Source organism: Thunnus thynnus, chromosome 11 (assembly GCF_963924715.1).
Source record: "Thunnus thynnus chromosome 11, fThuThy2.1, whole genome shotgun sequence".
Classification (NCBI taxonomy): Eukaryota; Metazoa; Chordata; class Actinopteri; order Scombriformes; family Scombridae; genus Thunnus; species Thunnus thynnus.
Window position 1 is genome coordinate 16,291,744 of NC_089527.1, and position 14,187 is coordinate 16,305,930.

General features: G+C 40.5%; 1 protein-coding gene across 8 annotated transcripts in view; it reads right to left on the reverse strand.

Moving 5' to 3' along the window:
• The window catches only part of dip2a (disco-interacting protein 2 homolog A), an 89,475-nt gene extending 76,011 nt beyond the window's left edge, over positions 1 to 13,464 (reverse strand). For 4 of the 8 annotated variants that reach the window (XM_067603363.1, XM_067603362.1, XM_067603361.1 and 1 more), the window contains exon 1: positions 12,884 to 13,463. In XM_067603363.1, the coding sequence (XP_067459464.1) occupies positions 12,884 to 13,007 (124 nt within the window). In that variant the 5' untranslated portion in view covers positions 13,008 to 13,463. Of the gene's footprint in view, positions 1 to 12,883 lie in introns of all 8 variants that reach the window. The other 4 variants (XM_067603359.1, XM_067603358.1, XM_067603365.1 and 1 more) reach the window with 2 other exon arrangements.
• Between the last annotated feature and the right edge of the window lie 723 nt (positions 13,465 to 14,187).

Here is a 14,187-nt window from a genome sequence, read left to right on the forward strand (position 1 = left end):
CTGCTCAGAAGCCGAGAGGAATAACATTGACTTGCTCAGTAAAACCCAAATGTAAAACTGTATCCAAACATTGAGAGGAGACACAAAACAGTGGAGAGAGGTTGGGCTCTAGTTTTGTCACTCAACCAAATATTGTGTTATTCTATAGCTGGGGTGCTTTGCATGTTGGACAAAGAAAGCATATATTCTGTTCAATAAAATCCATTGAACATGCAATCAGACAGGCAGTGAAGTTACAACTCTCCCTAATGTGTATAACAGCAGATGGTTGTTATCCGCTGTTAAAGTGGTAGTGGAAATGATTTCTCCATTGTTGACAATTGACAAAAAACGAGCATCTATATCATCTATGTCTCCTCACATCAGCATTAAAGGATCATTCAACTGTAATACGGTTTTTCACATAGTTTTTCATGGTTTCAATCAGTTATGCAAACATGATACTGACTAAATTAATTCCTGAGATCTGTGAACACAACACTTCAATAACAAAGTCTGACAGGAAACATGACGAGTCAGATCATCAGACAGGTTGTAAAAAAAAAGCAAACAGTGAAGCCAGATTCTGAAAAAACTATTTTATTTGGAGGTAAAAACCCAAAGGGCACAACCAAAATATCAGTCATGGTCTCTCATTGCACAGAAAAACTGTGTGTTCACAACACTTGAAGTACAGTGTGTCAAAGTTTAACCAGTAAGCAGGTCTGTAAAGTGTGATAGATGTTAAATGACAGTGTGTGATTATATTACAATTTCTGTAAGATTTCTCATCTGAATTTGTTTACTACCTGCTATGTTTCTTGCCCTGTCCAACTTTTTAAAAACATTTCTTTAAACCAAAGACATTTCTTTCATCCAGGGAACCTACTGTAGATCCACTAACTACTAAAAGCAGCACCAAGGATGGAGCCAGAAAAGAAAACAGTCTCATAAAAATCTAGATGTTCAATGAGAACATGTATCTGGATGATTTATCTCTTTCAGAAATTAGCCAGTAATTGTTAGGCTATATGTTTAAGAGACACGACAGTTTGTCAGTTATGCCTTAGGAACTTCAATGTAGTCCTGACTTGCCCTCGCTTTGCTTCCCTCTTTTCTTTCTGGCTATACAGCTTACACGTTGAATAACATGCTGGGCAAAGTCTCCGGAGAGAAAAAGCAGTGGAGCTCACCTCAAAAAGTCTGCTTGCTCAGAGCACACAGGCTGAAAACACATTTTCTGGTATGTGAGGAGAGTCTGCCAAGTTAAGTTCTATATCTAAAAAAAGGTTGGCTTTCACCCCACAATTAAAAAAAAAAAAAAAAGTTGACTCTCAGTTCTACTCCATTCTTTCCCTCCCATACTCTACTGGGACACCTAAGGGAATGAGGTAAGGGGGAGCGAGGAAACTTGGCCTTGTTCTTTTAAAAAGGCTGGGACAGCCTGCTATACTATCTGCCTGTTTGTTGTGTGTAGTTGTGCCCTCCAGCAGTGGTGGGGATTTGGAAACCCCTCTCCTCACGGTTAAGTTGATAGATCACAGCGCATTCCAGACATTTTCGGCCTGTTTGTTTTCCACCAGGAAGGCTCACAATGCAGCCTGCTGCTGCTGCTACAAAAGGTACTGTTTGTCTTTGATCTGCACATCACACCTGAGTAGGCCAAGACATTGATTGAATGAAACAAAAAGTTCAAAACGTGTTTACATTTTTTCAGACATCTCTTTGGTCTCACTGCTAGTTTTTTTATCTTCAAAAAGGTAAAAAAAAAAAAAAACGTCTACACTTTTTCTAGTGGTGTTACACTGGATACAAGGCAATTTAATTGGGCATTCTTCTTGGCAACACAGAAGAAAACCTACGCTATTCCTGACAAAAATATAAGTGAAGCAGCAATGCAATATTAGCTTGAGCACTGCTACCCATCTGAGTTTCTCAAAAAGTGTCTTCGTAGTGCTTCTTCCATACTTTCACTGAGTGCTGCTTGTTGGCCAGCTGCTGATAGGGCTAAGTTCAGTGGTGCTTGACTCCACACAGTCCTGACATACTGTGCAGGTTGACCTCTGCCAGCTGCCGGCCAGAGAAGGTCAAGAGAAGCTATTAGGTGTTGATAGCACTGACCAGTGTATAATCACACCACCTCTCTGGAATGAATTATCATCAAACATTTTAATTAAACTCCTTATTGAACTGGGATCCCAAGCAGCACTATACAGTAATCAACACTCTCGGACAAGATCCAGCAGATGATTTGCTAGACCAGTCGCACTCAAATATTGTCTTGGAGCTCCACTTAATACATTTCCACTGCATCAAAGGTCCAGTAAGGGCACATTACATGATAATATTTCAGTACAAAAACTCCAGAACTCTGTGCATGAACAGCATTTCTGTATTAATGGGGGACGTGACACCTTTGGTGTGTAACCAAGTTCTTAAACTTGAGCATAAAAAGTGTGATGGCCAGACGGAGACACTGGTGTAAGTGTTCATTCACTGCAGTCTTGATATCACGACTTTAATTGGTTCAGTTTTGTGGTTCTTACCGTCACGTTTCTGGGATAGTTTTGTTCAAAACAAGCATGTTTGGTGTCATGGTAGCGTTTTGCTTTCCCATTCTTCATTACGACCACTGTTTCATTCCAAATCGAACACAATGGTCTCATACTTCCCTCGGGCAAAAGTAACACAAATTTCTCAGTTCATTCATCCTTCAATACAGCAAAGTAAAAACAGTTCAAGTTCTGGATGTTGTGATGTTATCACTTAGGTACCACCATTTATTATTTTGTGAATAAAAATATCACATTAACACTACAGGCATGCACAGCACCAGATCTGACATATGACACTCTTTTTCTTACAATATTTCACATTGAATTAATCAGAAGATGATGATGATGCAGCTGAACAGAAGCTCCTGCCTTTACTAAAACAGTCAAGGCAACTTGTTCCATGAATGCTACATCATTTATGTGTGAAAGGGCATATGAGTACGTTGTCAGTGTTGCTCCAGGGTCCAACACAACTGCCAGCATGATTGCCCAGAGCCAGTAAAAGTTTATGCAGGGCAAGGTGATTGGCCCAGTGACTGGCCAACAGAGTCATGTGTATACAGTTTAGGATGAGAGAAGGACATTTCTCTTCGTTTGATAACGTTAAAAGTAAAGTTCGGCAAAGACGAGAGAAAAAGCGCGAGAGCAGTGGTGGTCAAGCAAAGAGAGGGAGTGGCGGTAGCGAGAACAAAGCAGTTAATGAGAGAAATAAAACATTATTTTCTGATTGTTTCACAGCGGTCATGTTCTAAAGCACAAATAAATAAGCATCAAACACTCAACAGATGATTTAAAACAGATGCTCTTAGTTTCTGTTTCATTTTCCTCCTCCGCATTTCTTATTTTCATTCATTCATTACAGTTCAGCTCCATGTCTGTAGTGGACAGTTGGCTCACGGAAGCAGACAGAAGGATCTCGGCGTGAACACGCGCACACAAACAAATGCCATTATGTTCTTTCTCTCACTGTTCTAACTTAACAAATACAATTCTGCAGATCAGCTCAGCATCGCTCAGTCCTTGACACAAGAGTTTATCAGTCAAGGTTATCTATACTCGCTGAAATGTTATCATAAATTCTGTCCTCTTCTCCATATGTATTCCATTCTCTCTGGCTTAACACAAAATATGAGAAACCTACGTTTATAAATCATTCATTTACTGATCTAATATGTGCCTAAGTTTATATTTTGCATTTTTGTGGAATATATCAACATTACATATCCATAACTGAAGGAAAACAACCAAATCTAAAAGAAACGAAAAGAGTTATTTTCATTTTTTGGCTTCCATGCCATTGAAAATATACAAGGGGCCAGTAAAACTCTGATCTACTGGCCAAGTGGGCCAGTGTGGAAGAAAATGTTATGCTGGACACTATTGCTCTGATGTTTGCCATTGTGTATTGTGTATCTGCCTATAGAAACCGAATATTAAGAGAGAAAAAATAAGATAAGAAAATAAAATGCAATAGAGAGATGTAGTGGGAGAACCAATAATGAATTTTCATTTTCAGTACAGGCAGTAGTTGTTTTCACCTTGAGTATAAAGGCTCTTTGCATAGCTCAGTGACCTCAGCCTAGCAGCAGCCCTCTATCCTCTGCAAGCAATTCACTCTGCACCTTGAAAACACTGCAATACAAACACTGGGAACACAGAGAAAAAAAAAAAAAGAATAATGGAAAAAATGCTCTATTTTTGCAAGCGTAATTCAGAACATTCAGTTAGAAGTCAGCTATCTGAAGTGGATTCTGTGTGTGATTTTCACTGTTACTGCGATATTGGACCAGAGAGAGGCCAGATTGAGGTGTGGTGCTGGCTCATGCAAAGCCTCTGTCTACACCAGATGGTCACAGGAGGGGTAAGGAATCAAAGATACACACAGGTAGGAAAACGGACAGGCAGAGAGTTCACACCAGATAGCTGAACAAAAGCTTTGCTGGGCAGCAGAGTGAGGTGCAAGGGGTACAGTGATTTTAATAATGTGTCTTTGAAGTGGGGCATGCGGCTAGTTTGGTCAGCAGATCTCCCTGGCACCAGTGCCCGCTGCGCCGCCCTGCTGTCTGCACCGCTGCACTTGCCGTCTCTCTCGCAGCGAGAACACATACAGTGTTACCACAAGTACCAGAGGCGCAGTAGCTAGCGCCGATGACAACCTGATGAGTTACTTATTAGGTTGTGCAAAGTGGTGCACATACCTTTTAATCATTTACATTTTTTCCACAAGGAGCGTTAGCAGACACACCTTCTGGCAAACCACAGAGCTCTGTGTTGTCACAGTGGCAGGATGGAGAGGATGGTGGCCTGGCTGGAAGCTGGCACCATCTTTCTACTGTTGTTTTGAAAAAAAAGGGCCAAGTCACTGTGGGACTTCTTGGTTGTGTACAGTAATCTGATTTACTGTAAGAAGGTAAATGAACACATCTGCAGGATACAACAGAATAATACAGAGAAGCTTATAAAGGAGGTGATCACGTTGCTAGTAGTTCTCAATGTAAGGATACACAATGCACAACCACCATAAAGTAGACAACTGCTATGCTTTTGCAGTGTTTACATTTTATTCACTGTGATAGAGAACGGTGTTTGTGGCGAGCAGAAGGTTTGTGGTGAAGATGGCTTTGTTAGATGTGTGTTCCTGGAAAGGAGAAGATAACTGAGCCTTTCTTCTGTTCCTGATGCTTGTCTTCACTATCAACATTCTCATCAGAAACTTGCAGGAGAAAACACACGCATCGCATGCTGACCACAGTCATAGGAGCTTGATAGGAGCTTTAAACTAAATGTAGCTCGCAGCAATATTGAATTGGCAATTCTACTCAAAGTAACAAAATGTGGCTCGTAATTCTCTCTGTTCATTTATTTTTCATATACTGTACATTCATGAACCACTCTGAGAGGTTGTTAGCTACCCATTAAGCCGGCATAAATTTTCAGTGGCAGCACTTTTACATCGAGTGTGTTTTTGCTGCAACTGTTGATGACTGAAAAATTAAGGCAGCTCAGCCTGCGTTTCTGTGAAATCCAAATAATACTGGAACGAATGAAGCAGACTTTTTACGATAAATATTTTTTTTTATAGCTTCCTGACTTGGACAGTTAACAGGAGTCTATGTCTGACCGGAGTTATAACATCAGTTACATATCACTGCATGTTGATCAACCTTCACTGCCACTAGTTTTGTTTTTCTTACACAGTATACTGGAAAAAGCTGCTGTAGGTGTTATGTGCGGCAGTGTAATCAAATCGTGCACCGATTTGTGCCATCACCTGTAACCACAGCAATAACATTATATGAGACACTGCTGAAATAACACCAAAAACTGAGTGTCACTTCATGGTTAAATGAAATGAAAGAGAATGAAATGTCTTGTTGGCATATTTGCAACTTGCATGCATGCGTGCAGAGAGGGGAAAAAACGTTGGTGCATCTCAAGTTTCAGAACAAACTCTCAAATCCTTGTGAGCCGAAAGCTGTGCAAAGTAGCAGAGAATCTGAGACAGTTTTTATTTCAACAGTGTTGTTGTTCATTTAAATAATTAGTTGACTGACAGAAACTTAAATGGTTACTATTTTGATAATCAACAGATCCTTTAAGTCACTTAAAATGTGTTTGTTGGCATGTTCCGTTTTTTTAACATTTTAAAAAAGCATCATTAGTTAATTAAAAAACAATACATCAATTAAATTTCCCCTTGTTGCAGTCATAATGACAACAAAACCTAAATGAGCAATTCTAACATTATAAGTCGCAGGGAGACCAAAAACTGACAGAAATCTTACTCTTTAGACTCATTCACACTTAAACAAAGGAAGAAAAGACATGTTTCTAAATATTACGTCCCCACACTGCAAACATTCATTAAACATTCATGCCTCCTGTAAAGACAGAGACAGGATGCTGAAGAGTACTGTAAAGAAAACAACAGTAGAGAGCAACACAGTGGAATCGCCAGGACAATAACTGGCACTCTGGATATTTGTTGGATTAAAAATGAAACAAAAACACTGTGGTTCGCACTTTATAAATGGACACAAAGCAAATAGAGACAGAAACAAAAATAAGTGGACTGACAACCAGACGTCCGCTCACTTCCATGTGCACGGACTCGCATACGCAGGCAGAAGCATATGAGCGCAGCACAAGAATCTGAAGCTCTACTCTGTTCTGAGGCACACCCTTGAAATATGTATGACCCTCCACGTTCTATCCACCACTATGGCAGGGACACAGCATAGCTCCCTCTTTATCTCCCAAATGGACTTAGGAGCAGCAAGTTCACTCCAAGGCTCAACATTCTTCTCTTTTGGATCCTATTACAGGACTAACCAGCAGCCACATGTACAAAGTCCCTTCAGTAATAATCACCCTAAATCCTACATGTTTCTCAAAGCTCTCAATGTAGCATGCATTTCCACAGTACATTCATCAAATGTTTGGTTTTGCTTAACAATAGGCTGAACTCACTGGTTAAGCCTCGTGGAAGTTCTTTCTTCATGAGTTGGTGGTGGTAGAAGCAAGTGGCCACAGAAAAGGAATGAGTCAGGACCAACGAGCAGTCTTTTCCCGCATTGAGTGGTCTTTCCTTAACTAACATTGTGGGCCAACTCACTGGGGTTTCCTGTACACTCATAGTTTCCAAAAAGAGGTTTTGTAAAACTGCTGGCCACCAATGATGGGTTATTGGACAGTGCTTCTGTTGCATGAAAATTATACATTGCACAAAAATTTTAAGGCTTTTTACCTTTAACGCCCATCCATTTCGGGATATTGGGACTACAGAATTAGTGTAATGGTAGAAGAAATTAAATGGATATTGGAATTAGTTCTCCATATTGTAGGATGGGGTTTTAACAAGTTTGGATTTGCTGATGCTCCTGTAGCCGTAAAACTCTTGGACACCTAGTAACTTGTAAGGCAAGAACGATCAGCAGCAAGCCGGGTCAAGCTTGTAGCCTCGGGTCATCATACCTGTGAATCTTCTGTGAACCACAATCAATAAGAAACTCATACTAGCTGATTTTTTTTTAAAAAAAACAAAACAAACTATCCCTTTAAAGTATGCCTGCACTGCAGACAAAATAAAAGTGACAATTACCTCATTCAGAATTGAGATTATGGTTGTCTCTCACATGTCTTAGGGAAAAATTTTTATGAAAATATCGCATCTGTAATCACTGTGTGTGAGTTTGTCCAGTCTGATGATGTACAGCATGGTTCAACAATAAGGCTCTACCGATTGCCCGGTGCAAGTAAAGTGCCACGTTGGGCTAGTAAATCTAGCAACTCTCTTGCCTGATTGGGCAAATGGTTAAAAAAAAAAAAAAATTATGTTGTCGTTCTCTGGCACACAGCATAACCCCCTCGCCTTGAACGTATCGGAGAATATAAGCGTGCGCCGTTGGCCAATCAAGAATTGAGTAGTCTAATAGTGTTATGCGTGAAACAAACATCCCTCAGGATTATGTGAGCGCTGTCAAATAGAGGAATCAATGGAGCATTTTTCACTTCATAAATACTCTTGAGAATGAGAAACATTAAAGAGGGAAATCAGGACGCTTGGAGTGGAAGAAATTAGTATAAAAAATGTATTTGCCATCGGGTTAGGGAGGCTATTCCATTATTTGAAAGAAACTCAGCTGATCAAAGACTTTACTGTTCAGTGAAATATAGGGGACGGGTCATACCAATTTCGATATGCAAGAATGTTTGTTGCTTCGCATCTATGACACTCTGTGTCCTTGTTCTGTTTCATTTACTTAAATAAAGATTAAACGTGACAATTAACTTTAGTCTTTATTGTTATTTCATAACCGCTCATAAATAAAAACTGACTTCGGGCAATGTGAAAAAAAACATTAACGTTGAACCCTTTACAGTATAGCGATTGTGAGATGCTTGTCTTTGTGGTCACAGAGTAGGGATTTTCCATGGTATTTTGTGGTGGTTGTATGAAGTCTCAAAGTCGCAGAGTACATTCTCTTGAATGTTATCGTCATGTGAAATTGCAACTTACTACTTTTTCTGACTCATTTTGTTCTTGTTTTCTCTCTCTCTCTGTCACACATAGACACACACACTCTCACACACTCACACACACACACACACACACACACACACACACATTAGATTTGTCTTTGTTTCTGACCTCTCTGTCTGTACACTCTTAATTAACTGCATGGCGTAATGCAGTCTTGCCTTCGCAGTTTGTGGAGAAATTAAGAGGGCTTGTTTTGATGCAGCAGTTCTGCCTGCTCATGCAAATGCAGCAGAATAACAATGAGATTTAAATTATGATTAAACAACAATTAACTGTGCTGCCCTACTTCAAAGCTTGTGTGAACTTTCAACTATGTGAGAGAATGATGTTGAGTCACTGTGGGGTTATATCCATTAACAGCCATAAGATACACATCACTGATCATTACACCATAAAGTCTGTGCCAGAGGTTGACGAGCATCTGTAAGTTTAATCATCACCATCATTATTACAGTCACCACTTGATAGCACTCTGCCCGGTCCCTACAAGCCTACACTAACTAAAGTTTCACCTTATCTAAGTGATTAGATAAAGTGAAATATGAATGATCTCCATGAGGAAATTGGGTCATTGCAGCAGCAGATACCATGACATGTATATGGACAAGAACAAATTAAAATAGTGCCTATCATTAATGTGACCAGATAATCTGACATGAATAATTAACATTGTCATTATGTATTTGCAGAAACATTTCAAAACATAGTAGCCACATTTTTGCTGCTGGATCTTCTTCCAAATACCTAAAACCTGCTACAACCGTTTTTCTCAATGAATACGAACATCCATTAACAAGTCGGGCAGCACTTAAAACTCAGTACTTAAATGTTCCTCTGTAAACGTTTGCCGAATGGGAGCAAGCAAAACAAGCACAATGACCAACCAGGGGTTTGGCAGTTTCCCAGCAAACACCAGTACTGGACTAAAAATGACTTTGTAATCAGAGGGTTTAGAGAGCAAACAGAGAAGGAGGGAAGAAAACTAAGGAATGATAGAGTGAGCCTATGAATTACTCAGCAGACACGTCTCTCCCCCTTCTCCTCCCTGCAGGAGATAATGGGGATCATCCGTCTTCTTGCCCTCCTTTACGCCCCATCTTCTGACCACTCCTCTGCATCCAGGTCAGCTGAGAAAAAACACAGGTCCTTTCCAATAACTATGACGTGCAGAATTTGATGGAAGGAGATTTCAATCTGCCGGCATTATTGGGATAAGCCAGAGTGGCATGAGAAATTTATTTTTGTACTGTTTTGTCAATGCTCTTTTCCCTGCTTTGAAGCGGGATAAAGGTAATGTCACGTACCTCCATGCACCAATCCCAAGTTCACAACATGTGAGTCAAAATCTGATGACATTTGTGGCGTTGTTTGCTTATGTTCCTGAACTTTTAACTTTGACTGTTGCTCTTGTAGTCATACATTTCCAATATTATAGAAAAATATGTATGATTTGAAACCAAGTTTTCAGGGTCCCTGAAATCTGGAACAGCTCTATCAGCTGCTAGGAGTTTGTTTTCCACAGGAGACAGGCCCCGAGTCTACACAGAGGATGTGACAAGCCGCAGATAAAGACACAATCAAAGACAGAACAAGGACAGTAGATTTAAGTAAGTCTAAACATTTTAGGACACATGGTCACTAAAAATACAACAGAGCAAGAGAAATTGAAAGTAAATGCCTCTCTAGAGGACACACTATTTATCATAACTGCAATAAGAGTGCACAGATTGTTTATTTCACACATCAGCAGGCCTAAACTGCCGATGCTGGATTATCTAGCTGAGCTGCTGGATTGTCTCAGACTCATGTTATTCCGATGCCTGCTGCTGCTAAACTGCTTAGGAAAACATACATGACACATTTATTCCACTTCATGAATAATACAGCATTTCCACTCACGCATACTAAAAACTAAGGTGTATCTCTCTCCGTGGGGCACAGACATGTCTAATGTTAAATCCTCATCGACAAGGATAGGAAACCTGCAGGATTTTCAGGCTCTCATCTCCTTCCAATAAAGCCAGTCGTCTATTCTATCCCGAGACAGGATGCAAGGAGGAGGCTAACGAAGGGCATCATTATGAGGTGAAGAGTTCACAGTAGCATACAGGAATAGGATTTGAGAGTGAAAAAAAAAAGATGCAGATTTCTTTTTAACTGTTAAAGAATGACACCCTCTTCTTTGATCTTACAGAAAACAGAGGAAATATGGAGGTGGGGACTCATGGAGAGAGGCAGAGAAAGAGAGAGACAGTGGGAGAGAGAAGACAGCTAGAAGAAAAGCTGGAAAGAGAAGCAGAAAGCAAAGGAGTCAGGGAGATATTGCTATCAGAGCTCCAACATGGCAGGATGTGACATGTGGAGAGCAGGAAGAGGAAACTGGACAGATATAGATTGGTTTGGTAGCCACTACTGAAAACATGTCTATCCCATTAGGGGCCTCTGTGGCAGTTAATGTGCTTATCAAAGCGTGCACCTTGGGTCTATTCCTAACCCTAGTATGGTGCCACAGCACACAGCTAACATGGAGCACTGATGGAAAGGTGGCTCAGTGCAAAATCTAACCTGGGTCAGTGAGATTTCTATTGTTTTTAATCACTTATTGGCTTGTAGAGTTTCCTCCAAAGTTGGCCACAAACTAGGGTCAAATCCCAAATCTAATAAGACTTAATAATGAATTTCATTCATTAGTATGCCTTTACCACAGCTAAGCTAATTTTACCACGTGACAACTGCTCAAATAAACAATGAGTCTCATTGAACTATCAGAAAACAAAAGAAAAGCTTTGTGAAAAAAACAAGCACCCTCTTCATTACTTACAGTGAATGAGTGAGGGATTTCAACTCAAGGAGGAGGATGACGGCAACTTTATTTACTACTGTGCTGAATCTTAAGTCCCTCTAACACCAAATGGACAAATCATGCAGGTTTCAGTCGACAGGTGGCATAAATATGGGTAATTCCACGTGTTACTTTTAGATGGAGATCCAGAGAAGCTAAACTCTATTGAGTGGACTTTAGCACATTCGGCTACATGATTGTTACATCCAGATTGGGGACAATAACATTTGTCCTTTAGACAAAATATTAAGGCGAGTGAGTAGGCAGCATAATAAACCATATCAATGAAGACACATTGCTTTCTTATTGCACAGGACTTTGCACAGGTACATGCTGTTGTTGGGTTTCTGTCAGCAGGTAAGTAGACAGTAAAGGAGGTTAAGGAAGTCATTTTATATAGAATAGACCTTTTCTTACGGAACAAGTGTCAATCATAGAGGTAAGCTTTAGGTTGACTTTGGGTTTTATAGGCCATCAAAAACATGTGGTTCTGTCAAAAAGGAACATTTTGAAGATTATAAATTTAAGATTAGTCATCACGTTCAAAGGCTCTCTTTGCACTATAGTTTAAAAAGAATAAGTGGAGGGTTAAACAGGGCAACTTGGCACATACACGTGTACAGATTAGCAATACCAGCCAAATTGTGCATCTACAGCTTAACTTAAAAACCTGAACCTTTGTTAAGCAGCAGAAGGAGATTTTTCACAGTTTCAGCTTTTGCTAATGATCCTCCAATTTCATGGCTCAATAAGACAGCAATGTAATAGCCTCTAAATCTGATGCCTTCTCGAGACTCTTTAGAGGCCACCAGTAACAACTCTTTACTGGAGTGAATGCTTTTCCAGTCAGAATCCATTTAACAGCTGGCTTCTAGTTAGGTAAGATGAGAGCAGTCATTTGTATTAATACTCATATACCATATATTGAAGTTAATGAAAAACATACTGTGGATTGATTTAAGGTCTTAACTTTCCTTTTTTTATGAACTTCAAAAAGAACTGACCCTTTGGTTATGAAAAAAAAAACAGAGGCACATAGCAGCAGCATGGGTGTGTCAGCTCAGCTGTTGACGTTGAGGCAGATAGCCATCTAATCAAATATGGTATTTGGAGCCTGGATGAGTGGGATGTAAAACTTCAGGACAATACAACAGCCTGCCTTCTTTAAACGTGAAACTACATGTTAACCAGTCACGTCTAGTGTAGTTTAGAGAGTCCCCGTGGTGCAGTAGTTTATTAGCCATGACGAGGAGAAAACTACAGCAAGAAGTTCAGCTTTGAATGACTGATACTCGGTGATGCTGGCATGTTTTTTTTTTTAAACATGAACCATAAAGCCAAGATAAAGGGCGGTGGTTCATATAGCTGTCATACACGATGACCCGTGTTTAAAGCACCCCTCCAGGACAAACAGCCTGCTGGAGACACACAGAGCGGTAGTTTTGTACAGCGTTATCAACTTACCCTCGGAGAGCTCCAGCTCCAGCTCCGCCAGCTTCTCCCGGACCTCCGCCGGCAGAGTCATAGCGACAGCCGGCGTGGGCTCCAACATCATCGTTAGCAACCCGGTTGAGGTTCTCTCAGCCATTGCGATCCAGTAAAAAGCGCAAATGGGTCCACTGGGTTGTCGGTAAGAAGGACAATACAACCAAACACGAAAAAATAAAAGATAACAACCCCTCCTCACTTCGCTTCGGCTAAGGGGGGCCAAATAGGGTGTTGGTGCTTCTCGCTGCAACGGCGTACAGATGTGTGAGAAATCTCTCCAACCGTCATGACACGGCTAGCTCCGAGGCTAGCAGACACACCTGGCTGTGTGTGTCCATGAAATGTGGTAGGGCAGGCCCCTGCCACTGTCTCCGTGCCTGCTGTCTGTCCCACGGCACTGACTGTGTCCTGAATGACGGCGGCTGCTTCACTTTAACTGTGGAGGGAACTCATTCAACTCATCGCTCGCTTCCCACGGCGCAGTCGCCATTGCATCATAGCAACAGCAGCTTCGGCCGTGCGCGTTCATGGGGCCTGCTCCTGTGTGTCTGTGCACGCGCTTCTGTGCTGCACGCTGATGTTGTACATATATATAACTTGTCTGCCTCCTGCTGTCACAACCACAGTGCTGCACAACATTTACTGTGACTTACTGTGTTGTTTGAACTGGGAAATACTGCTGTGTTTTTGAGATATTTATTTATTTATTCAGTCATGTATTGTGCTTATGTATTTTGCTTTTGCTTTGCTTTTGGGTTTTACATCCAAAGCTGAACTTAACTTTGCCAGATATTGGTATGGTTTCAAAATGTATGTTAGGAAGATTGTGCAGGATAGTAGGCTAAACAAACTGGCCTATGCCACAGGCAAATAGCACGCCAGAAGCACAAAATTCTTACCACTGTGGCCAGATAGTACATGAAACTCCCAATAAAAATACTACTGCTATAATGAAGCATGTCAGGTTTGAGGTAAGCTCGAAGATCCCCTCCAGACGTGTATTAAGGCATCTAAAAATACTCTGCTTGGAACAGTAATGTGTGTCTGATATGTTTTTTGCACACAAAAAAGTATAATTACCAATTAAAATTCTTAAAATGGCATATACTCCCTTCTCTCTCATTAAAAGTAACAGAATCTATAAATATGCAAATATTTTTCATTTCAGAAGTTTAACTATTGGACTCAAGATGTCTCCTACTTCACTGTAAAGTCCATTCTTAATGTATGTGTACTGGAGGCTTCAGGTTTCCACGTCACACTTTTATAAGTTGTACGTT